Genomic DNA, 25,425 nt, shown 5'->3' on the forward strand with positions numbered 1-25,425 from the left:
TCTTCCTTGAGAATGGAGCTAGCTGAAATTCAGTGGCATGCCTCATGCATTCTCCCATCATTCATTTACTTGTTTATTCATTCAACAAACTTGTATTGAGGGTCTACCGAATGCTAGAAAATGGGCGATGCAGAGAGAACAGGAAGAAAAATCAGAGTAGGTATCCAGTTCTAAGGGGACTTGCTATGATGGGGAGATGGGTACAGAATCAACCAAGTACAACAGAAAGCTAAATATTAATCAACCTGAAATAGAGATGCTGTTGCTCTAGCTGGTTTGGCTCAATGGATAGAGCATCGGCCTGCGGACTGAAGGGTCCCAGGTTTGATTCTGGTCCAGGGCACATGCCTGGATTGCGGGCTCGATCCCCAGGAGGGGGCATGCAGGAGGCAGCTGATCAATGATTCTCTCTCATCATTGATATTTCTATCTCTCCCTTCCTCTCTGAAATCAATAAAAATATATTTTTTTTAAAAAAGAAGAAGAAGAAAAGAAATAGAGATACTGTCCTGTAAGGGGTGTGCTCATTCTGACTCAGCAAATCTAGGGAGACCGCATACAGGAAGTGGCACTTGAAACATGTTTTGAAGGATGAGTATGCTTCAAATAAGAGTTCTATGCAGCCGAAACCAGTTTGGCTCAGTGGATAAGAGCGTCGGCCTGCGGACTGAAAGGTCCCAGGTTCGATTCCGGTCAAGGGCATGGACATTGGTTGCGGGCACATCCCCAGTAGGGGGTGTGCAGGAGGCAGCTGGTCGATGTTTCTCTCTCATCGATGTTTCTAGCTCTCTAACCCTCTCCTTCCTTCTCTGTAAAAAATCAATAAAATATATTTTTTTAAAAAGAGTTCTATGCACACTTCAAAATTATTATTGTCCCATAGTTCTATGTCGTTATGATTCAAGCTCTGACAAATTAAAAGAATCATTCCACTTCCATTTCTTTCCCACAAACATTGACTGAACATCGGCAATGGGCCAAGCACAGTGCTCAGGCCTAGGGAGCATGGCAATGCAGGGGCTTCATTCCCCATCCTAAGGCGCTGAGCGGTGTGGTCAGGCAGACCAACACAGCACCAGGTCCTGCTGACACAGTATAATTATCAAAGATCACAGTTACAAGCAGCATGCAGGACGAGCAGGGTCGTGTGTGCTCCAAAGAGTCCCTTGAGTTGTCTAAGTGCCTGGCTCCTGGTCAGGACCAGGGAACACGACCAGCTTCTCCAAGGCCACTGCCTGACATTCGGATGAAACACCGGCCCCTGTGGGGAAGGGAAGAGGGGCGGCCAGGGGCAGAGCGGGTGGTAGCAGGGGCGTTGCCACAGTCGTGGTTTTGCCGTAGTAGAAAACATTGAGGCAACACAGCCCTGTGGTCAGGTCTTGGGTTACTTCCTCCTTTGTATTCTTGCACAGCGTTCCTCAGAGCCAGTGTACCAGGCTGAGGGTAAACACCCTTTGATTTTCATCATTTCTTTCCTTTTTTTTTTCTTTTTTTGGTAACAATAGGTCTCATGAAGATCATAGGGGACTATACATTTGAAAGGAATAAAGACATTAACTTGCTTCTGGCTACTATTTTTTAATAGCAACCTAAAACAAGAAAGCATATTGGAGCCAGGGATTTGGAATAGGGCCAGGGGTTGTAAATAAGACCTGACACTATTACCAGTGTTCCTGGGATAGACACTTCTCTGATCCTCCTTTCCTCACAGGTAAGTGAGAATTTCACACACCATCCCCAGCACCTGGGTAAACAGCCCCGCTGGAACCTCCCGAACTGAGAGAGAGCAATGGGTGCTATTTTTTAAAAAAAGATTTTTTAAATTGATTTTTAGAGAGAAAGGATGGGTGGGAGGGAGAGAGAGAGAGAGAGAGAGAGAGAGAGAGAGAGAGAGGCAGGCAAGAGAGAAACATCTATTGGCTGCCTCCTGCACGCCCCCAATTGGGAATCATGCCCAAAACCTGGGCATGTGCCCTTGACCTAGAAGAGTACGGGCAACGTTTTGGTGCACAGAACACCCAACCGAGCCACACCAGCCAGGGTGGTAGATGGGAATTTTAAATCTACAGAGTTGTTTTTAGAATTAAATTAGATAGAACAAGCTTTACATGTTTTGTAAAATTATAATTGACATGCAAATGTCAGGTACTTCCCAACATTCCTTTCTCACCTTTCACAGGGACCCGACCCATGCATCTAGTCATTGTTGCCTCTGAGGTCAGACCCAGTTCCTCTCTTTATTGATTCCACAAAGACAGACATTTTCTGAGGACTTACTTTGTGTCAAGCCCTGCTTGCTTCTGAGGATTAAAGAGATGAGTAAGGCACTGTACTTGTCATCAAGAATTTAACTCCTATTAAGACTTTATTATAGGGTTCTCACTAGCTAATCAATCTCTCTCAAGCTAATCAATCCTCCTCCTCTGCCCAACCCATCATTTCTCAGTCTGTCTCTCTCCATCCATTTTTCTTTCCCTCTCTGCCAAAAAAAACAGCAACACATTATTCCCACTGCAATTCAAATATGAACCCTGAGCAAACAAGAAGGATATAATCTAAAGTGTTTTTGAGAGACAGGAATTCTGGTAACAAGAAATACTGTATAAATCCTAAACAGACACATTAGCAACAAAGGAAGTTTGAGATCATCAATGATAAGAAAATCAAATTTAAAGTCAAATAATAAAAGTACTGCAATGAATCTAAGTGGAGATTGCAGATTCTAAAAATCAAAAGGAAACCATTAGAGATGTCATTCTTCTTTCATTCTCTGGACAGGAGATGCTCTGGTACTATTACAAGGAAACTAAAGTGTGCCAGTTTCAATAAATCCATATCTATCCTGGCTTGCCATTTCTCTGATTTCTTTGTCTTTTCTTAGTATACAACTCAAAACTAAAATGTTATGTTCTCCAAATATTTATACATAAATCACCACCCCTACCCTGCCATCACCTACAGGCAAAATAGCCCCAGGTATCATTCTGATCTTACAATCCGATCACAGCTCATATTGCCAACATAATGTAGTTCTCATAAAGCCAAAAGTTTGAAAATTCTTCAAAAGCTGTGCCAATAAATTACTCATATCACACATGACAAATACCCCAAAAATGGGTAGTCAAGGTGCCAGAGACATAGGTATGTTTCCAAAAAATGTAGGTGTGAATATTGGCACAGGTAGCTGATTGGAATCAAATAGATAAGAAGTTGTTGACTGGTTTAGAACAGCCAGAGACATGCCAGTTTGGTATCAAAGAAATTAGGACAATTCAAGGTTTTAAAGATCTCTTCACTTTCTGATTTCAAGGAACAGAAAGTAGACTGAGGTGTGTGGGCATCGGCAAAGTGGAGAGTCTTGAAGAAGTCAGAAGGAGTTTCCCCTCCACGAGAAGACAGCAGCCAAGGCTGGAAGGAGAAATAAAAGAAGGGGAGGAACAGAAAGAGGAGGAGAAGGAGGAGAACTATGAATCACAAGAAAAGGGGACCCCAGCCTCCCAGAACATCTGTAGAGTAGAATGGCTATCTGGTAAACCTAGGCCAATGAGACTAGACACAGTCTTGAATAAATGTGCCTATATTCTAAGGATGGCACTAACACAGCAGACACACACTGACCAAATGGCCCAGAATAATAGATGGCTCCGAAGGTAACATGTGTTAGGACTATGTATTATTAGTTATCTATTGTTGTATAAAAAGTTACCCCAACACTTGGGGTCTTAAAACACCACTGATGATCAAACAGTGTCAGTGGGGCAGAAATCTGAGCAACACTAAACGGGCTGCTCAGCTTTCGTGTGTTTGACAGGCTGTGATCAAAGTGTTAGCTGGGGCTGGTGGCTGCATTCCTGTTCATTTTCTTTTGTTGTTGATACTCACCTGAGGATATATTTTTCTTTCTTTTTTTAAAATGTATTTTTATTGATTTCAGAGAGGAAGGGAGAGGGAGAGAGAGATAGAAATATCAATGATGAGAGAGAATCATTGATCGGCTGCCTCCTGCACACCCCCTACTGGGGACTGAGCCCGCTGCAACCCAGGCATGTGCCCTTGACTGGAATCGAACCTGGGACCCTTCAGTCCCCAGGTCAATGCTCTATCCACTGAGCCAAACCAGCCAGGGCAGGATATATTTTTCCATTGACTTTTAGGGAGAGTGGAAGAGAGAGAGAAACATCAATGTGATAGAAACACATCGATTGGTTGCCTCCTGCATGAGCCCCAACCAGGGCCTGGGCCTGGGAGGAGCCTGCAACCAAGGCCCTTTAGTCTGCAGGCCGACGCTCTATCCACTGAGCCAAACGGACTAGGGCTGCATTCCTGGCTATTAAGCTGAGGGCCTCAGGGCCTTATAGCATTTGAGACAACCATCAGGCCCTTGCCATGCAGGCTTCTCCAACATGGCAGCTTGCGTCATCAGAGTGTGCCGACCAAGAAGGTATCAGAGGTCTAGCAAGACAGAGCCACAGTCCTTTGTAGCCTCATCATGGTAAGTTACAACCCACCACTTTTGCCTCATTCTATCAGGAGAAGTTAGCTTCAGCCCACCTTCAAGCGGGGGGGGGGGGGGGGGGGGGCGGGGAGAGGGGGTTGGTTGCGGATTTTTCAAGGATCCTTGAAGGCCATCTTTGAAAGCTGCCTGCCACAGGCTAGCAGGCTCTCCTAACAAGATCCTGCCTGTAGCATCACCTTAGGGGGAAAGGGAACCCAAGAAAAAAAAATGAGATGAACATTTCTGCCAGGCTGACCACTGGGGCCTCCAAAGTTGGTTTACAGGAAATGAATAAGGAACCCATCTTGCACATCTGAGCCGAGGACTCACTTATTTCTCCCATCCAAGTACTAACCAGGCCCGACCCTGCTTAGCTTCTGAGATCAGACGAGATCGGACGCGTTCAGGGTGGTATGGCCGTAGACTGGACTCACTTATTTCTCGTTCCTTTTCTCTCATTTCATTCTCCAAGCCATCCTTTGAAATACACACCATTACAGGTATCACAGAGAAAACTGCAGCTCAAACAGGCTAGGTCACAAATCTGTGGAGGGCAGAGTTTGCATCGCAGTCTATGCAGCTCCAAAACCCACACTTTTTCCATGACCCCATGCGCCTCACTGTTGCTGGAATGTATATTTTTCTTGGATCCCTTGCAACAGCAGAGATCTGCAGGGACCCACCAAGATCAAGTTCTTTGAGCTCCACTAAAATATAAATACAGAATGCAAACTAAAATGTAGAATGTAAACTGCCACCCATAGATAGTTTCCTGTAAAGCCCACTGTTTGCTGGGTCAACCCAGTCCCAGTGCTGACATTCCCCCAGCTCCTGGTAGTCAATAGCGTTCTGAATGTCATAGCATCAGTGCATTATCACCAATAAATCTTATTGATTGGAACAAAGCACTGGTATGCAACGATCCATACTGAAAATGGCCAGAAGACGAGCAGCAGGAAGTGTGGCTTGTCTGAGTGTTTCTTATGCTCACGCAGCTGGGGATGCCCAGTGAGCTCAGAAAAGCGTCTCCCTGGCGGCCTGATGTATCCACATCCCCCGTGGCTGGCCCAGGAGACAATCTTGAGTCTCCACCATGCTCCCCGGCGAGACTGTCACTCAGCCCAACAGGAAGTGTGACCTCATCCTGCCGCCCAGCCCTGGTTTCGCAGGCTGCTTTTGAACGAAAACAAGAACGGTTCGAAGGCAGACTTTCCCAAGAACTACATGCCCTTCTAGTTCTAGGAAACAGCCAAAGGAACCAGCGGCGGCCGAGGACGAAACCCACACGGTGCGGGCCTCGCTGAGAAGGAGGGGGAAGGTGGGACTTCCCTCCCTCAAGCGACCTCTGCGTCTGTTGACAGTCCTGCGTTAGTGGCAGCTGAAGAGCCGCTACGTCCTGGATTTCTCCGCTGATCGTCCGGCTCGGGAGGCTTCGCCTTTCAGTAACTATTTTATGTGTTATCTGTCAATCGGAAGGAAAGACGGGGAACTCCCTTTTGGAAAGGACGTGTGTGGGCAAATGACTTTCCCAAACAGATCTGTTGCTTTGAGGGAACTGGTAGACAGGATCTGTTTCTTGAAAAGTTTGAGAGCTGTTCACTGGCGTCTTCTTCCCAGCCACTAACGCTCACTTCACTGTTCACGGGCTGCTGTCCTCGCCGCTGCAGGACCCTGCTGTCGCTGCAGGACCCGTGAGCTCCGAATTGAACTGAGTGCTCGGGGGAAGCTAACACAGGGCCATTGGGGCTGGACATGCTCATACGATAGTGATCAAAAGTCAAAGGGCCAGCGGCATGCTATTCCGTTACCGTGAGACACAATTAATCTATATTCCAAGCAAGTGAGCTCTCTGAATGTGTGCTTTGATTTCAAAATCGTGCGAGGAGTGCCAGGCAGTCCTCCTGACTTACCTGAAGGTCTGGATAAGCCAGGGTCAATGTTTTCAAACAGGTTTTGCATATGATTTCCTGGAAGAATCCATCTAGAGCTACAGAATTATCCTGGGTCAATGCTGCGGGTCACAGCAGCAAAAACAACGCATGGCTAAGTTATCACATTTTTTAAATGTGGACGGAGGTGGTGGATCAGAAAAGCATTCAGTCCTACCTTAGAAAGCTGGTAGGACAGCGATGCCTACACGGTTTAATAGTTAACAGAAGGCAGATCTGCGTGGTGAGTCGGTAAATGATCATCGTTCCCATGCTGGGCGCACTTGGGGATGTGTTTAAGTTGTAAATGCGAATGTACGTAGTATGTTCTCGAGAACCGCGTTTTGAAATCTGCCCGGTGCTGGACTATTTTTAGTGCAGTTCTGCTTACGAAGCTCAGGAATGTCCAGGCTGATAGCAAGTGGGAAAGACCATTGGCCCTCTCCGCGACTCCTGTCAGTGGGCCAGGGTGTTGGGTGAGGGGCAGACACCAATCCCACGCACTATTTGAAACTTGATAACGAGATGGATGTTCTTTGGATGATGACAGTATAAATGAGTTTATTTAGAGGGCCCGAGGACCAATCTTTTTTGTTGTTGTTGTTCAGATTTCAAAAAATGTATTGTTGATACTATTGCAGATGTCCTCCCATGTTCTTAATCAAAGAACTCATTTTTATTGTTTTTATTTTGCTGACAAGTCAACCTTTGCAAGTCTAGCTTTCCCAAATAAAATGTTGATCTTATTTACAGAAAAAAAAAAACCATTTAGATGTGCTGAGCAAGACAATGGAGAATGTAGAGCAGGGATAACCCCAGGGGTCCTTCAATCCGGTCCCCTGCCTCCCACCCAATATCTCTGCCTTATTTCAGCATACAAATCCGGCCAGTGCAATTAGTAGATGCCATCTGTTTTGGCATCACTTTGCTATTTTTAATATATAGCCCACCTTTTTTTTTTTTAATGTCTTTTGCAGAAAATCCGTGAAGCCTGAACAAGCAGCCTTCCCAAGATGTCCCGAATATCCCCACTGATGTCAACACCGGTGGCAAGTCAATGTGGGCGGATGGCGATACGCAATTATCTTCTGAATGATTAGACTTCTTTGAGCAATTTCCTTGCTTTGATTTTGCTGATACTCGTACCATTAACCATCTGTCGGGAGCCTGTGCTTCTGAAATGCCAGTGTTCACTTTGGCAATGATTTTGACTTCGTCTCTTTCCTTGAGAGGAACGTGATATTTTTTTCCTTTTAGTAGAGAAAAAAAAAAAGTCACCATTTTTTTTTTAGATGCCTATGCATAGTTGTGAAAGGAGATGGTTTATCCGCTACTATTAAGATGCAAAACTGTTTGTCTATTTTTAAAAAACAAAACAAACACTGAATGATTTTGACAGCTACTTGCAGAAAACAAGGGCGTAACTTGTTAAAACGGTAGTGGTTTCCAGTTTCTTCCTGTTATTTTCTCCCCCAAACCCTGCTTCCAACCCTCCCTCACACACCTACTATTTTCTCTCTTTTTAGTTTTATTAACCTTATATGGGGTGATGTTGGTTAATGGGATCGTGTAGGTTTCAAGTGTAGATTTCTGTGATGCATGATCTGTATATGGCACTGTGTGCCCACCCCCCACAAAATCAAACCTTCTTCCGTCACCCTATCTTAGTCCCCCTCCACTCCCCATCTCCCCACCCGCTTCCCTCTGGCTACCACCACGCTGCTGCCTGTGCCATGAGTTTCAGTTTGAATATATCCCACATACGAATGAAATCATAGGATCCTTCGCTTTTTTCTGGCTGACTTCTTTCACGTAGCATAATATCCTCAAGGTCCATCCATGTTGTCACAAATGGCAGCATTTTGTCTTGTGGTGGAGCAGTATCGCGAGTGTCTATGTCCCGCATCTTCCTTTCATAAAGCAGCCAGCCCAGCCAAACGTCTCAATTCCTCTCGCTGCGTAGCTATTAATGGTCAGTAATGGGATCAAGTTGCGCTGAGCCTGTCGAGTAGAAGTACTCCCAGCATTTCTGTAGAATACAAAAGTCTGCGTTCAGAATGTCAATGAACGACAACTTTCCCCAATGGCAATCCATCGCCACGCTTTTGCTTAACCTGGAACGAATGGATGGATGCCTTTGCCTCTTCATTAAGAATACTTCCTACATTAGAAGATCTTTTATATGAAACCAAACTTTTTGTTTTTTTCCTCCACGAATGCCTTTTGCTCATTATTGTACAATGCAAGTGCCTTAAAGTGCGCTGTTGAGAGCGCTTCGGAGCAGAGGCCCGATCCCTCAGAAATACTGAGTCGCTGAAACAACCAGCGCATGGGGCAGTTGGTTTCTGTTTTCTCCAGCTCCGCACAAGATGCTGTCCCCCTGCTTTTCATGGGGCAGTTGGGTGCTAATGGCGTATTGTTGCCTCATCCTGCCCTGAGGGGCCTCTAAAGGTGTGGTGAGCAGGAGAAGGCACAGGAGACAGAAGCCCCTACACTATTTGAGCTTCCTGTGGGGACCTGGTGACAGGTTGTGTTAGAGCCCATTTGCTGGATGGCTGTCCCAGCTGGAGTCTCTGCAGAGGCCCGGACATCAGCTGTTGGCACCTTCCGATTCGCGCCGCCACCGTTCGCAGCAGCGTGGGTGCTGGTGAGGGTGATAAACATCTACTTCTCTCTCCTTGGCTTGTGCAGGTTCCTCCGGGTCCGAGAGAGAATCTGCTGGAGAGCTGTCTCCCACGTGCATTTTCCCAAGGTATTCCATGGGGCTCTTTACAAGAAAAGTCAATCAAATTCTCCTCCCGGATGCACTATTTTGTTGTGTTCCTGGTTTAAGAACATTCATTTTAGGTATCGTCCAGTTGGGTATGGGTAGATATCTTTCGTCTCGTGCACATACAAAACGAAGACTTGCCTTGTTCATTTATGTTATTCTTTAGATTCCACATAGAAGTGAAATCATGGTATTGGTCTTTTTTTCGGACCGACTTGTTTCACTTAGCGTAGTACTTTCCAGGTCCATCCATGCTGTCGTAAATGGTAAGATTCCATTCCTTTTTGGTGGCCAAGTAACCTTCCATTGCATATGTCCTTCCTCCCTCTTTAGCTTTGCCTGCGATTTCCTGGCTGGTGACAGTTCCTTTGGCTGCTGCTCCCTAGATCCCCTGACAGGCTCCTACCTTCCCTGTCGCCGAAGTCCCAGGCTCCTCACCAATGGCTACTACATTTGGACAGAGGACAGTTTCCTCTGCGACAGAGATGGCAACATCACACTGAGCCCATCCCAGACCAGTGTGATGTACAAGGAGAACTCAGTTAGGTAAGTAGGAAACATTACGTGGAAAAATCCAAAGTCCCATCTAGCCATCAATTATTCACTCATTCATTCATTCATTCATTCGCCCACTCAACGTTCACCTATAAGGAACCCATTCCTGCTCCAGGCTGTGGAAGCACTCAGGCTAACAAGGGGCAGGTAGAGCAGACATGGAAATAACGGAAGCGGTGATCTGATGCAGGCGCTGGGGTAGAGGTCTAAATGGGGAGGGTTGAGGGGAACAGGTAGAAGGCCGATTTTAGCTGGGGGGGGGGGCCACAGGTTAAAACACCCTTCCTAGAGATGGTGATGACTGATGAGAGTCTTGAGAGATGCAGACGTCAATTAAAATAGAAGCGGGAAAGGAGATTTCCGAAGAGAGTTCTGAGAGACCCCGATGCAAGTAGTTTGGTGGAAATACAGCTCAGGGTCAGAAGGGCTGGTCTGCAAGAGAGAAGACTGGACGCAGAAGCAGGGGCTGCGTGGAGGGGGTCGCGTTCCAGGCTAAGTAGATGAAGAGGCACCATGGACAGACTGTCAGATTTCTCCAGAGCAAGGTAACACTGGCTGCAAGGTAGAGGACGGATTGTTGGGCATGGGACCTTCTTGTGCCACACCGAACAGGTCAGACCATCCTGATCAGCTCAGAGCTCGCCTCTTTCGCAAACCTGCCTGGACTCCCGATGAGCTGTGGCCCCCTCTGCTCCTACGCCCGGTGCTCTCAGCCAGCAGCCCTGGCTCAGCTGTCAGAGCACCTGCCCCTCCGTAGCGCAGGAACAGAGCAGAGACGACGGAGCCCGGCCGCCTGGGTCTGCCTCTCAGCTGTGACCTCAGACCAGTTTCCCAACCTCTTTGTGCTTCGTTTTCTTGATTTGAAAAATGGGGTCCCCATGGTGCCTCCCTCGCAGGGCCATTCTGAGGATGGTGTGAGTTACGACACGTCAGCCACCAGGGCAGACGCCTGGTGCAGAATGAGCTCCGTGAAAGCCTTAGCTATCGCCTCGCTGCTCTTGTCTTCCTCCCACACTAGCTTGTATGCTGCTGGCACCTGAGGTTGTGTCTTTTATTTTATTTTATTATTTTTTAATCCTCACCCGAGGATATTTTTCCATTGATTTTTAAGGAGTGGAAGAGAGAGGGAAAGACAGAGAGAGAAACATCGATGTGATAGAAACACATAGATTGGTTGCCTCCTGCACGAGACCCGACCAGGGCCCGGAGCTGGGGAGGAGCCTGCAACTGAGGTACATGCCTTTGACCGGAATCGAACCCGGGACCCTTTAGTCCGCAGGCCGACGCTCTATCCACTGAGCCAAACCTGCTAGCGCCCAAGGTTTTGTCTCTCATCTTGGCATCCTTGACTTGGATCCAAGCACCTGGCACACCCGGGAACGGAAGGAACTGCTGTGGAACTAAACAAGGGAACAAGTAAAACGAGCGAGCTTCGGGGACCTGGATGCGAGAGAGGGGCTCTGTTCCTCAAAGCACTCCCACCAAACCCTCTGTCCTGAAGCGGGGGGTGACCGCTCTGCGTTACCCACCATGCTGCGTTCCTCTCTCCCCAGGATATTTAGGAAGAAAAAGAGAAACCGCCGCTCCTTCTCTTCTCTCCTCCGCCTCGGGGCCCCTAGATCCTGGCTGCGGGGAAGCATCTTCGGGGATGCCGACTCGTCCCCGGGCGAGGCCATCTGGCTGGAGGGAGCCAGCAGGCTGGACGCGCACCCTTGCAGAGACAGTGGTGAGTCTGCCCCTCCTTTCCCTGGTGAGACAGTTCCCAGCGGGCGCCACGACGCCTGGTCCTGGACCAGTGTCAGCTCCGGAGACCACCGTCGTTTGGACAGAGAGGATGGGCCACATTTAAAAAATTCACCTGCAGCTCTCTCCACACTACTCATGTGACCCAAATACATGTGTGTCCATGTCCTGCAAGATAGCCTAGAATTTATGTGCATAAATTAGCAAGATGATTAAACCCGGAAAATACATGCACATCTCCAAGGTGTCCTTTCTGCACGGATGTGGGTGGAGGGAGAATGCTGGAGTCGGAGTTCAGGGCCTCGTGTGGGCACATTGTGATAGTTACTTAACTTGGCCAACTCTCAGTTTTTTTCATTTTTAAACAAGATATGTATGGATAGTGTGATAATAATATATTTACATATTATAATCTATATCAGCATATTCCTATTGAAATGTGTATATATATATTAGATATACCATATGCATGTATTATGTAATGCACATTATATAATACTAGAGGCCCAGTGCACGAAATTCGTGCACAGGTCGGGGGGGGGGGGGTGTCCCCTCAGCCCGGCCTGTACCCTCTCCATTCCAGGACTCCTCGGGGGATGTCCAACTGCTGGTTGGATTGGGCCTAAACCGGGAGTCAGACATCCCTCTCGCAATGCGGAACCACTGGCTCCTAACCACTCACCTGCCTGCCTGCCTGATCACCTCTAACCACTCTGCCTGCCGGCCTGGTCGCCCCTAACTGCCTTACCCTGCTGGCCTGGTTGCCCCTAACTGCCCTCCCCTGCTGGCCTGGTCGCCCCTAACCGCCTCTGCCTCGGCCCCCGCCACCATGGCTTTGTCTGGAAGGATGTCCGGAAGGATGTCTGGAAAATGTCTGGTCTAATTAGCATATTACCCTTTTATTAGTATAAATTATTATAGGTAAATATGTATGTATAATATGTACATATATGCATATAAAACACAGTAATGGAAACTCAAAGCATATTTTAATATTCAAAGGAACAATAAAGATAGGCATAGTTCAATGCTTGATACTCAGGAATTTGTCGTTATAATTACTTTTACTAGTAGGAAGGAAACAATGGGTATTTATTGGGACAGTTAGAGGAGAATATCAAATGCCTAGGGGTAAGCAGGCTCTGGGATATGGCAAAAACCAGGAATCCGGTGCTTGGAGGACTAGAGTTTGGGAATCACTGTTCCGAAGGCAGTGTTTCCCAGATTTGGGAATTCACATCGAGTTTCCCCATGGTTGCCTCTTCAAAACATGTCCAAACAATTTTAAAGCAATTGGACCACAACGGCGCTGCACATGCTTGAGATACCTTGTTAAAAATTCCCAAGGTTTCCAAATGTCTTCTAAATACAGCGAATCAAACCGCCCCCTCCAAAGTCGGTGATTCGTCAGTCGGGGTGCACAGGGGGCTTGCGGATCTCTCAGCTCAGCTGTCAACTGTGATCAGCTCTCCCCAGTCTTCTTGTTCTCCGCACTTACCCAAGGCCCCATGACTTTGATCAGCACTTTCTTTTTCTCTGGAAATGTGGCCTAGTTAGAAAGACTCAAGAATTCAAAATTAGGTTGTTTTGCTGTTTTCTCTCTGGGCAATGGATGCAATCAAAACTCACTTCCCCTCATTTTCTCTTGCTTCATTTTTCAGGCTGAAAGATTTTTTTTTTTTTTTTGGTCGTTGCCTATTTTGGTGATCCTCAGTTCACCCCTTTCACAGCTGTGTGGAGACCCCTCCCCTCATTAGTTGCAATTCATTCTTCAGGCAGCTCCCTGGGCCCCAGGTCTGCAGTGGGGGATGCATTCCTGGAGGAGGCCCCTGAGTCACACTGAAATGGGTCTAGGACTCATGCACGAAGGATGGGTGGGGACTCTCCGCTCTATGTCTGCCAGTCCTGAGACAGAAAGGCAAGTTGGCCTCAGGCAGGCATCCCAGCTGGAGGTCTGCGGTGTTCTCTGGAGCTCATCATTGCCTCTCCCGTGAATATCCTCGCTGGGAGCTTCTGTGTGTGGCTTTGTTTCCTTCTGTAGCCAACAGCAATGCCCACTCTGCAGGCAGAGGGGATGGAAATGTGCTGGGAAGAAGCAGATCCAGCCTTCTAGACAGAAGTAAACGATGCTAGACGAGCCCGGGAAACAGGATATCTTCAAATCTAACACAGGAGAGCTAACCGCCTAAACCCTTTCGTTTATTATGAAGGGCGGAGGAAAAATTAAATGTCAGTTGGGGGCAAAACATGTGTTTTCAGCGATGAAAAACCCTTGACCATTTTTTTTTTTAATGCTAAGATTTTTTTGTGGCTTCCCTCCTTAATGCCATCTTTTCTTTTTAAAAAAATCCTGTGTAGGATTTCCAGAATTCCACGTAGGATACAGTTTTCTATTTCCTCCAGCTCTCAGTGGCAATGGCACAAGCTCAGCAGGGCAGCCTTGGGCACTGGCGCAGGACAGGACAGTTTTCTTTGTCCTGGCAGCCTCACCCGCATCTGTCCAGATCTTAATTAGGCGCCACTCGTGACTATATAATCAGCCATGAGAGTTCCCAGCTCCTTCTCACATCTGCCTTAACTTGACCACTTAGCCTCGTCTTTTCATTAAGCAGCTTTGTTGAGGTCTGATGGCTCTGTGAAGGACTGTACATGTTTACTATATCTAATTCAATGAGTCCAGACATGTGCAAACACCCATGGCACCATCCCCATCATCAAGGTGACGTCCCACACATCAAGGAGTTTCCTGGAATCCCCCTTGTGGCTTGTTTTGGTTTCTTTGATTTTCGTAGTAAGAACATTCAGTGTAAGAGCTGCCCAGCTGACAAGTTTTGCGGAGCATAAAATACCGTGCTGCTGGCTATAGGCACCATGCCCTGTATCAGCAGATCTCTGGGTCTTCTCAGAGGACAGCCCTTGTGGGCAGCCTCAGTCTTTCTCCCCCCACCGCCCCACCCCCGCCGTTATCTCCTTGGTCACTGACCCTGCAGACACCCCGGGACAGCAATCAAAGCCGAGACTCCTTTCTGGTTGTTCATGATTTCTCTCAGAGCCCCCTGGATGTGTGTCACATATTACCACCACATTATTCACCAAAATAACGCACAGAGGCTTGCCTAGGGTGCCCCCTCACTCAGACATCCCATCCCTTCGGGGCCTGTGGCGTACATTCCAGACTCCTCAGCCGGAGTCCAACCCTGTGACCTGCCCCCAGTCTGCGTTCCCAGCTTCTTGCTCCCCCGGGCTCCCCTCGGTCCCGTGGGCCCTGGCCTCACCACACTGGCCCTGGCGTCTGTCACCAGACCGTCGCGGCCCGGCCTTCGCAGGTCTCTGCACTGAAGACCCTCCTCTCAGCGTCCAAGGACGATGGCAGCTGCAAGTGCCATCTCCGCTAGGGGTCCATGTCCCGTCTGACTCCAGTGGCGTCACTCTTGTCACCATCACTAGCTACAGTGCATCGAGAGTCACTGGACACGCACACACGCACGCACACACGTGTGCACACACGCATACGGAGCCTCTGCCTTTCCAGGCGGTGATGGTGACTGCGCGCTGACGGATGACTGGGCGTCGGAGAGGCCGGATGCAGAGTCCGTGGCAGCCTCCTCCTCCGGCCACGTCACGCCTGAGACTCCCAGAAAAGTCTCCCTCCGAGGGACCCTGCAGCCCCGGGGGACGGCTGCTGAGCATCTCCAAGGGGGCATTTTGGACCATTCAAGTGAGTGTTTTCATCTTTGCCACACCCACATAATCCTTCCTCCAGGGCCGAGAGCGGAGTAGCGGTACAGGACTGCCTCACACTGAGGGGGGGGCATCGCCCTGCCGCGGCGGGGGGGGGGGGGGGGGGGGGGGGCGGGAGACGGGACCTGGGGTGCTGCCGGCCCCATTGGATGCGTTCACAGAGGGGGTGACTGCCTCCGGGTATCTCAGGGGTCCTCAAACCTTTTAAACAGGGGGCCAGTTCACTGTCCCTCAGACCGTTGGAGGGCCAGACTGTAGTTTAAAAAAAACTATGAACAAATTCCTATGCACACTGCACATATCTTATTTTGAAGTAAAAAAACGAAACGGCCAAAACACCCGCACGTGGCCCGCGGGCCGTAGTTTGAGGACGCCTGCCTTAGAGGCATCGGCAGTGTTTTATTTGTTTGTTTGTTTGGTTGGTGTTGTTTTTTTAAATGTGTTTTTATTGATTTCAGAGAGGAAGGGAGAGGGAGAGAGATAGAAACATCAGTGAAGAGAGAGAATCCCTGATTGGCTGCCTCCTGCACGCCCCACATTGGGGATCGAGCCTGCAACCCGGGCACGTGCCCCTATCAGGAAGCGAACCGTGACCTCCTGGTTCATAGGTCACCGCTCAACCGCTGAGCCACGCCATCCGGGCTTGTTTGTTTTTCAATAACCCTGAAGACATTTGGCATAATGTTAAACTTTATTAAATCTGGGTAGCGCATACACAGGTGCCTGTTATTCTAGCTTCATACTCTGCTTTGTATTTGACACATTCCATATGAGGAAAAAAGAAAAGTGTCCTTTAATGCTATGTCCCTGGCAAGGAAAGTCCAAAGACGGAAAGCGGTTGGGGTTTCCTGTCGGGAGCCAATCGGGAATAAACTCAGCAAGCTCATCCTTTCCTCTGTGCTTTGCTAACATCGTATTGCTCACGTGTGCACGCGGCGCCACATGGAGCCTGGGGCATCTGCTTCCCGAGGTTCAACGCCCCGCTCCCCACCTGTCAGCTGGGCCTCAGAGACAGCCTCCACCCCTCCCCCCCCCCCCCCCCCCCGCCTCCAAAACTCAACCTTTTCCTCCTAAACGGAGAGCATCGGAGTCCCACCTGACAGTGACGAACAGCATGCAGGTGGAGCACTGAGCATCATGTGTCCTGTATGCTAACGACCCCAAACATGGGGCTTGGGAGCACCTGGCAAACAGGCTGGGGCCTGTTTATACGTTCCTCTCCATCTTTCCGCGGTAACCCTCCAACGGCTCTGATTGCTTGTAGGTGACTAAAACGCTACTCGGGGTTCTGCTTGGTTCAACCCAGGCTTATCACTGCTGGACCACTTGCCGTCTTTCCCTCTGTGGCTCACAGCAACTATTCTGTTGATAGCAAAGGGTTTTGCAAGGCCAGGCAGCTCGTGATCCATGCTCCGTTTTTTGCCCTTTAGAGACGCCCCGTGTGCAAAGTTGCAAATTCCCTTTCCCTTCAGACAAAACATTGTGTTCTGGCTGGATGGGGTTTTTCAGCCTTGGCTCCGGCCCCTCATCGCTGTGTGACCTTGGACACATTTCATCACTCCTCTCGTCTTGGTCTCCTCATTTTCAGAACGTGGGGTAATGGTTCCTCCTCCTGGGTTTGCCGTGTTGATTGGATGAACCGGTGTACGAGAGCTCTGTGAGTGACATGGCACTCCCCAAATGCAGGCAGCATCAGAGCTCGATTTTTGACATTAGCGTACAGTCTACAAACCCTTTCCCCAACATCAACATAAAAGGAAGGCCCCAAATTCCTTATGGGGCATAATCATTTATTTTTAATGATGGGGGGGGGGAGAGAATGATTGGCAATTTCTCCCTACAAGAATGGGAACTAGAATTTTTCTAGCATTTGATGATTTTTATCTTGTTACTTCTGACAAGTTGTTTGGGATGACACATCTGAACACTTTCTTCTTGGTGTGTGGAAGAGAAGTGTTACTATGATTCCACTGTTCCAAGATTGTTTAACCAGCAATGACCTCTAATTCATTCACTTCTATTTTTCCTCTTAGAAACCAGTTTGTTGGGAGAGATCTCCTTTCAAACAGTTCTGCTTGCTGCGTGCTTGGCCATGTCTGCATGTGCAAGGTAATTCCGATTCTGTCTCCATGCGGTGGTGATTCATAATGAATGAAGCTGTTAACTGATGGATGATTCACTTGCCTTATTCCACAAAGCATTTCCAAGTAGCTCTGTGGTTGGGATGTCATCGTTTGTCTATCCGTGATAAGTGCTCCCTCCTCTCATCATCTCCCAAAGCATACAAAAGCCAGGGTATCGTGCTAGAAATTGGAGGTTACTATGTATCATCCTTTGTTTAAATCCTCTGTGACTCTTTGTTACAAATTCAGACCAAGTACCTCCGCCTGGAGTTCAAGGGCACTTAAAGTTCCCACCAGGGGACTGGGTGTCCTGCTGGGACTCCACTTTTCCCATTGTATTTTTATGTCCTAGCACCTTGGTCAGCAAACTGCGGCTTGCGAGCCACAGGCGGCTCTTTGGCCCCTTGAGTGTGGCTCTTCCACAAAATACCACGGCCTGGGCGAGTCTATTTTGAAGAAGTGGCGTTAGAAGAAGTTTAAGTTTAAAAAAATTGGCTCTCAAAAGAAATTTCAATCGTTGTACTGTTGCTATTTGGCTCTGCTGACTAATGAGTTTGCCGACCACTGTCTAGCATAAAGGCTCTGTTCCAGGGATGCCTACGCAGCAGCTCAGAGCACGTAACGCCCTTGCCCGATTAAAGGCAGGTTTCTGTTCTACCCGCTGTCAAGCATATCCTTCCTGTCCTTTTCTCGCTCGAGTCTCCAGGCCAGTGATCACATCCTTCCTGTGCTGAGCCCACTCGTGCCCCAGTGCCTTTGCACTTGCTGTTTGCTCTCTTGCCTAGTACAGTCTTTTCCCAAAAGCCTCATCATGTATATCTTTCCGGAATCTGCTCCAAATGTCACATCATCAGAGAGCCCTCCCCTGACCACTCTCTATCACACAGACCCCACTTTACTTTTCTTCAGAGCACTCATTAAATGTTCACGTGGGTAAGTGTTAATGAGCTATTTCTCCCTACAAGAATGGGAACTCCGCGACTACTGCATCCCTAGCTCCAGGGGGCATCAGTATGTGCTGAATCAGTGAAAGAGGGAGGGATGGTACAGTCCTGGGCTCTTTGAAAGTGCTACTTGCCCTCACCTCTTGAGGGTCAAATGCCTCGTGTCACGTAGGGGAGTTGTGTTTTTATATACAGCATCCTGGATCCCATCCCCTCAGATCCTAATTTAGAGCTAACGGGAATCAATGTTTTAAAATGAGCTTCCCAGATAATTACGAGGTTTGAGAAGTATTTTTAGATCACAATGGGACCAAGGAACAAAAATGGGGGGGGGGGGGGGCGGGGGAGGGCGGGGGGCGCGGTCCTGTGGTTAAAAATAAACTTGCAAACTCCTGCCTCCTGTGTCACATTGGAGGATCATGATGTGCCTTAGCATGCTCGGGCCACGGGGAAATAAGGTGGAGAGGGACGTGTTCGGCTTTCTATACTAGCAACTTGGCACTTCCTGCTTGATCCTGGAGCCCTTTCCTTTATGTCACAGGACTGTTAACGGAACATTCCTCTTAAGTTCATTTCTATAGATATGCCTCCCCTTAAGAGGGGAGCTTAGCCCTAGCCGGTGTGGCTCAGTGGGTAGAGCGTCGGCCTGCAGACCAAAGGGTCCCGGGTTGGATTCCGGTCAAGGGCATGTACCTTGGTTGCAGGCTCCTCCCTGGCCCGGGCCCTGATCCAGGGTTTACAGGAGGCAACCCATCAATGTGTTTCTCCCACATCGATGTTTCTGTCTTTCCCTCTCTCTTCCACTCTCCCTAAAAATCAATGGAAAAATGCCCTCGGGTGAGGATTAACAATATATATATAAAAGAGGAGAGCTTAACGCCCCATCCCTTGAGTGTGAGCTGCATTTAGACACTTGCTTCAGGAGGGTTGGGTTTTTTTATATTTTCCTTTCTCCTTTGTATGTATTTGTAATCTCTTTCAATAATTCATAGTTTGAACACAAAAACAAAGAAGATATTATTCTTCAAAAAGAAACCCTGCCCCCCCCCTCCCTCCCCCCGCTCCCCCGTGACACAGTCGTTCAGCAGACTAGCAAAACCCCAGATATTTAACAGGCTTCTGGGGCGGGGCCGGGAAGCAGGAGGCACTCCGATGTTCTCCCTTGCTTTTCTTCTAGAAGTTTCAGGCTTTTGTGGTTTCTATTTCAGTCTATGACTCATTTTGAGTCAAGGAGTGAACATGTGCAGGCTCATTCTTTGCACGTGGATATAACAATTGTTTCAATACCATTGGCTGCTTTTGCAACTCTGTTCAAGATCATTCAGCTCTCTCTGTTTGCGTCTTTTTCTGAGCTGTCTCTCCTCTCCCATTGATCTATATTTCTTTCCCTTTGTCAATGCAGCACTATCTCTATTACTGTCGTTTTTTAAAAAAATGTTTTTATTGATTTTAGAAAGAGAGGAAGGAGGAGAAAGAGAAAGAGAGAGATAATCATTGATGGGCTGCCTCCTGCACGCCCCCTACTGCGGATCGAGCCTGCAACCTGAGCATGTGCCCTGAACGGGATTCGAACCGGAGACCTTTTGGTGCATGAGACGACGCCCAATCAACTGGGCCACACTGGCCGGGACTCTGTAGTTTCATAGTAAATGTTGACCCCGTACATCTGTAGTCAGTCTGAAAGGGCCTCTCACATGTCGGGAACGCACACTCTGCTGACCCCAGCGTCTTGTTGGTGCAGGTGGCTCCTAGGAGGACTGTTAGCCGGTGTCTTCGCGTGCTCCTTGACCGTCACGATTGCCTGTAAGTCACCGTTTCCCCGCATGGCCGCTCTGATTCCTGTACTCCCTCCCAATGTCGGTCATTCTGATGTATTTTCTCTCTCTCATCCAAGATGTTGTCAAGTCCCTGCTGCTCAGCCTTGCCAGCTACTTCAAAGCCGGGCCCTGCGCTCGGTAAGTGTGGCCTCGTTACCCTCGTCTGCGCCAAGGTGACCCTGAGCCGCACTCCCAGATCCCTCCGGCCTGCGTGATGACGGCGAGGACCGTCTGGGAAAGTCCCCTGGGCGCTTGCCCTGACGAAGGCTTTCTCTTACCACGAACATCTGGCAGTCTTACATCAAATAGACCGAGTTAGCCTGTCTCGGAAGCCTTACATCAAATAGACCGAGTTAGCCTGTCTCGAAACCCTTACATCAAATAGACCGAGTTCATTTTTAAGGCAGCAGGACTTAGGACACGATATGAGCGTTAATTTTTAAATAGTTCTGAAGGGCTTTAGTAGATCCATAGCCCTGCACTTTAAAAATACATCCTATGAAGAAGGCTTTTTTTCTTAGCGTTTCCCCAATAGCTGGCGCCCTGCCCGTGAAATGATCCCCGTGACCAACGGAGATGTCCCTGCCATCCCTCAGGCACAGGACAATCGCCCTGGACGCTGGCTGCAGGCTCAGCATATTCCAACGGGTGACTGGGGCCCCGGGGGGAGAGGCTCGCAGAATGTCAAACAGCCCTCAAAGCCCCATCCCTTGCAAGATGGATTGTGTTAATTACCTTCCCTTCCACATGCAGCCGGAGGCCAACTCCCAGGGCTGCGGGCTGAGGCCCCGCATTCAAATGAGCCCGCGGGCCTTTGCTCTCCCGCGCTGCGCTGCCCTGTGTACGGGATCTCGGTTAATTCTGCGATCACAGTGAGGCGGAGCGGAGATTTATTTCGTTGAGAGCTCCAGCCGATATCGATTTCCTGGCACTTTAAGCGATGCTTCCCCTGAGTCGCCTGGCCTTCCAGGTTTCCGGGTGCAGGCGCTCATATCGCTAAGTTTTGTCTAATCTGATAGTGAGAAAACTGGGTCCTGCGGTTACCGGAGAAGGCCTTGCTCTTCGTCCTGGTAAATGAATGGCATTTGTTTAAAGCTCTTCTAAGGTACCTGTCCCCCTCCCCCACCTCCCCTGGCTGCAGGTGGCTCTCCACCTCATGGGGCATTAGCCACCGGTCTGCTTGTGAGCTGTGAGGTCGGTACGTTAGTCAGGACCGGCCTGGCCGACAGACAATGCCTGCACAGAAGATTCCCACCCGAGGAGTCATTGCGTAACCATAACCCAACTTTCAGAAGTGAAGGCATTCCTGTTTGTCAGATGGTGCCACCTGCATACACCCCTTCTCTGTGGGTTTTAAGATGAACGTGTACAATGAACTGACTCCCTCTCGAGAGTCGGGGGGCGGGGGAGGGGGGCGCTGGTTTAAAGAGCAGATGCGTGCAAGCTGATGCCAGGCCTCCCCCCCCCCCCCCCCCCGCACACACTCCAAATGCCTGGGGGGAGGGCCCCACTTCCAGCAGCCTCTCCGGGTCACTCCTTGCACATTGACTGCGAACATGGTGGAAAGACGTTTGTAAGATCCCAGAGCGGCATCAGGAGCCTCCTCGGTCTGTCTTCAGGACTTACGTGCTCTGTGCGGCGCTGGGCGCCCAGTTCTGCCCAGCAGACATCTGTGGTCTCATTAAGGGTCAGACACTGCCGCCAGGTGCCAGGGTTGCGTGCGGGGCCTTGAGAATGCAGAGTCTAATGCCGGGTGGGGAACCCTTTTCCTGCTCAGGGCCATTTGGCTATTTAGAACATCATTCGGGGGCCATACGAATTTATCGACTTAAACGTTAGCCTGCTGTATTTGCTCAAACATCTCACTGACTCACCCCTCATGCCTTGGCAGGGCCAGACCACATGATTTCACAGGCCTCAGACGGCCCTCGGGCCAGACGTTCCCCACCCCTGGTAGAAGGATGTGGAAAGGACACGGTGGAGTTGGGATATGGGAAGTGCAAGCACAGAGTTAGCTGGAGGCTATGGGAACCCCAGGAGGGAGGTCCCCCCAGACCAGGAAGGGAGGGAGTAAGGGCAGGAAGGTTTCCTGGAAGAGCCTGTGTCTGACCTGCAGGCATCAGGGCACCTCCTGCTGTTCTGAGCTAATCTGTTCTCTCCCGAAAGTAATTAGATCAGAACGAGGACGACGATTCCTCCTGAAACACCCTCGTCTCCAGCCTCATTTCTGCAGTGAGGGCCCTTCTTTGGTTGTCTGTGTGCACATTTTAACCTGTTCTCTCGCTCCCTCTCCACTGCTACCAATTCCCTGCCTGCCAGGCGTCACCCACACACGCGCTTGCCTTTAAGACCTATGAAAACAAGGACTTCTGACTTCACTCCTGTATCCATCTCAACGCCTTGAAAATGGCACCTACGCCATAGATATTCATCACACTGGATGTCTTTGCTGCATCTTTTCTTAAAGTACTTTATCGCCAAGGGCTCTGTGCCGATAGGGTATAGATTTTGCAACCCCCTCCCTCACCCAGAAACCTCTCCCAAAACTAATGAGCCAAAGACGTGGTTATTACCATCAGGGGTCAAGAGTGACTCATTAGTCTGTTCCAAGAACCAAGGACGAGGATCTGAGGAGGTGGAGGGCGGGCTGGGAACCCAGTTCTGCAGACATTGATGGAGGAGCCCTCCTGCTTTCCCTGCGCTCTACGTACATCAGATTAGTGCCGATTCTTGAGCACTTTATTCTTCTCAAGTCAAGCCCTTGTCTTACTGTAATGCAATTCTTACTCAACCAGCTTCTTATCTATGTATATAAATGCTTAAGCAACCGTACAACCGAACGACTGAATGGTTGACCGGTCGCTATGATGTGCACTGACCATCAGGGGGCAGACGCTCAATGCAGGAGCTGCCCCCTGATGATCAGTGTGCTCCCACAGCAGGAGCACCGCTCAGCTGACCAACGGGCACCAGGTGCCGGGCTCGCGGCTGGCAAGCGCAGCTGTGGCGGCGCGAGCCTCTGCCACCTCCACGGCAGCGCTACTGAGCAGCGGCGGTGGCTGGTGCAGAGGGGCCAGGATGCGTGGGAGCAGCGTGGCACCCGGCCCAGGCTCAGACTCCTCCCCAGCCGCCTGCCACTTCACGCACTACCAGTACTACATCCCCCGAGGAGTCCCGGATTGCGAGAGGGTGCAGGCCAGGCTGAGGGACCCCACCGGTGCACGAATCTGTGCACCAGGCTTCTAGTTTAAATTTAAAGTCTGAGTTTGGGCCCTGGCCCAGTAGCTCACTTGGTTGGATCATCGTCCCAATATGCCAAGGTTGCGGGTTCAATCTCTGGTCAGGGCACATACAAGAGTCAACCAATGAATGCATAAATAAGTGGAACAACAAATTGATATCTCTCTCTCTCTCTCTCTCTCTCTCTCTCTCTCTCTCTCTCTCTCTCAAAAGAAATAAAATAAAAAAGTAAAGTCTGTGAGTTTGGGGACAATCTACATTGTCCACCATTGGCCAGAGTGTCCCTTTCAAATGAAGGTCATCACAGGTACCCCACCTGTCAGCCTGCCAGTGCTGTGTTCGCATCAGCAGTCTACATTTTGCCAACTTATGGCTTCAGGGTAGCAAAATGGGTAACCTCTGTTCTCTCTACGCTTACATGCAGGGAGACATGTTTGTACAGTTGGTGAATGAATGAATAAACTTTAGGGAGTAGAAATATGGGAAAACCCCACTTGGTACCCTAGGGCTTTTCCGTTGTAGAAGGGGTGGGGTGAGAAAACAATATGAAATGGTCATCACTGGTAACTAAGTAGCGAGCTGGGATGAGGGGCCAAAACCTCTGGAGCCTGTCAGAGGGAAGAAAGAGAACTGAGAAGTGCTAAGGCAAAAAAAAAGTTGCTGGATGTTGAAGCTCTGCTTTCCTAGTTATCATTCAAGCTAGTGTGCACGTGCGTGCGCAGTGATTAGACACCGCACTTCCTGTGTGTGTGGATGAATTATGCATTTCCTGTCTCCTTTCTCTGATATAGGTTTGCCAAAATTTGACGACCATTCAGGAGTGCCTGTGATGAATGTCTTCAATCTGAATATCCGGAAATTGTCCCATTTGCAGTCTGCTTGGAATCAACTGCTTTACTGGAAGGGAGTGAGCGACTGGATACTCGGGAAAAACCATTTTCATTGGGTTATGTGTGTGTGTTTTTAAAAACCCCAGTTTTGCCCTCATGAAATTGTACTATGTTTGTGAAAACAATATTAATTCATCTTTCCGTCGCAAATACTAGCAGTGGAAAAGGGAAGCACTGGGAAATGTGGTAGAGGACATGCCACCCGGGTAAATATTGTCCTGTTATTCCCTGAGGCCGTGGCGCTCACACATGAATTATCAACAGGGGATTCTACCGGGAGCTTGTAACAATGCAGATTCCTGGGCCTGCCCACACGGGCCCGCCCTCTGCTCAGCGGCTTTAGCTAAATAATGAAAGCAAGTTTACAGAACCAACACCAACATGGATGTAATTAAGTGCAGTTTATACTTAAAATCTAACGTAGAAAACGTCAGGATTTTTACTAAAGGAGTGGCTCAGGATTGGGTGACTGTGGATGATGGTTGATGGAAAAGGGGCAGGAAAGAGCCATTTTTTTTGAAGGTACATTCTTCTTTTAACTTTTATTTTTAATGGAATTTATTGGGGTGACAACTGGTTGATAAGATTATATAGGTTTTAGGTGTGCAATTCTATAATACATCATCTGTATATAGTACTGTGTGTTCACCACCCCAAGGCCAGGTTGGAAGGTATATTCTTATTTTGAACCATTTTCTTGACCAAGTTTTCACCCTTCTTGGGGTTCCTGAGAACCTTTCACTAAAATTGCTCTTACAATAAAAACACAGAAAAACTGCTTTAGGGCAAAACAAAGGCCAAACCCCAGAGTGCTGGGAAAGATGGAAAGACGGTGCCGTTGCAAAACCAATGAGGGGGCTGCCAAGATGCTCCCTCTCCACCCCGCCTGCTTGGGGCATGTTCCCAAATGTGTCAGGCAGTTCACTTGTGTTCTATATGGAATTCTCTGTCTAGAAACTTATGTGGAGAAATTTGTCTTTGCTTAAAATGGTAATGTCAAAATATCACTGTTATGTCATTTGTATTTAGTGCATTTGGGGTTGAAAAATCCTATATAATAAAGAGGTAATATGCAAATTGACCCTCACACCCTTGCGTCAAAAGATTGCTGCACCAATATCATCACAAGATGGCTGCCCCCACATCATCACAAGATGGCCACCACAAGATGGCCGCCCC

At 48.8% G+C, this 25,425-nt stretch overlaps 1 protein-coding gene across 2 annotated transcripts; it reads left to right on the top strand.

Moving 5' to 3' along the window:
- The first annotated feature begins 5,683 nt into the window (after window positions 1–5,683).
- Window positions 5,684–24,279, top strand: TMEM71 (transmembrane protein 71). 2 transcript variants are annotated; one of them, XM_079796589.1, is made up of 10 exons: window positions 5,684–5,937; window positions 7,401–7,482; window positions 9,115–9,175; window positions 9,527–9,739; window positions 11,302–11,474; window positions 15,024–15,209; window positions 17,266–17,341; window positions 20,041–20,102; window positions 20,194–20,254; window positions 24,148–24,279. In XM_079796589.1, the coding sequence occupies exons 2-10, from the start codon at window positions 7,437–7,439 to the stop codon at window positions 24,161–24,163; spliced, it is 894 nt and encodes a 297-aa protein (XP_079652715.1). In that variant the 5' UTR covers window positions 5,684–5,937; window positions 7,401–7,436; the 3' UTR covers window positions 24,164–24,279. The 2 variants fall into 2 exon arrangements, with proteins under 2 accessions (XP_079652715.1, XP_079652714.1); XM_079796588.1 differs by lacking the exon at window positions 5,684–5,937 and having other exon boundaries at window positions 7,413–8,395.
- Window positions 24,280–25,425: the final 1,146 nt, after the last annotated feature.

This window comes from Cnephaeus nilssonii (assembly GCF_951640355.1).
Source record: "Cnephaeus nilssonii genome assembly, chromosome: 18".
NCBI lineage: Eukaryota > Metazoa > Chordata > Mammalia > Chiroptera > Vespertilionidae > Cnephaeus > Cnephaeus nilssonii.

What these genes read in the sequence shown, in the direction of transcription:
- TMEM71 (XM_079796588.1), top strand. Translation starts at nt 8,263, where the DNA reads ATGTTGTCACAAATGGCAGCATTTTGTCTTGTGGTGGAGCAGTATCGC. An exon ending in TCGCTGCGTAGCTATTAATG is followed by an intron (nt 8,396 to 9,114) that starts GTCAGTAATGGG and finishes TGGCTTGTGCAG; the next exon opens with GTTCCTCCGGGTCCGAGAGA. An exon ending in CTTGACCGTCACGATTGCCT is followed by an intron (nt 20,103 to 20,193) that starts GTAAGTCACCGT and finishes CTCTCATCCAAG; the next exon opens with ATGTTGTCAAGTCCCTGCTG.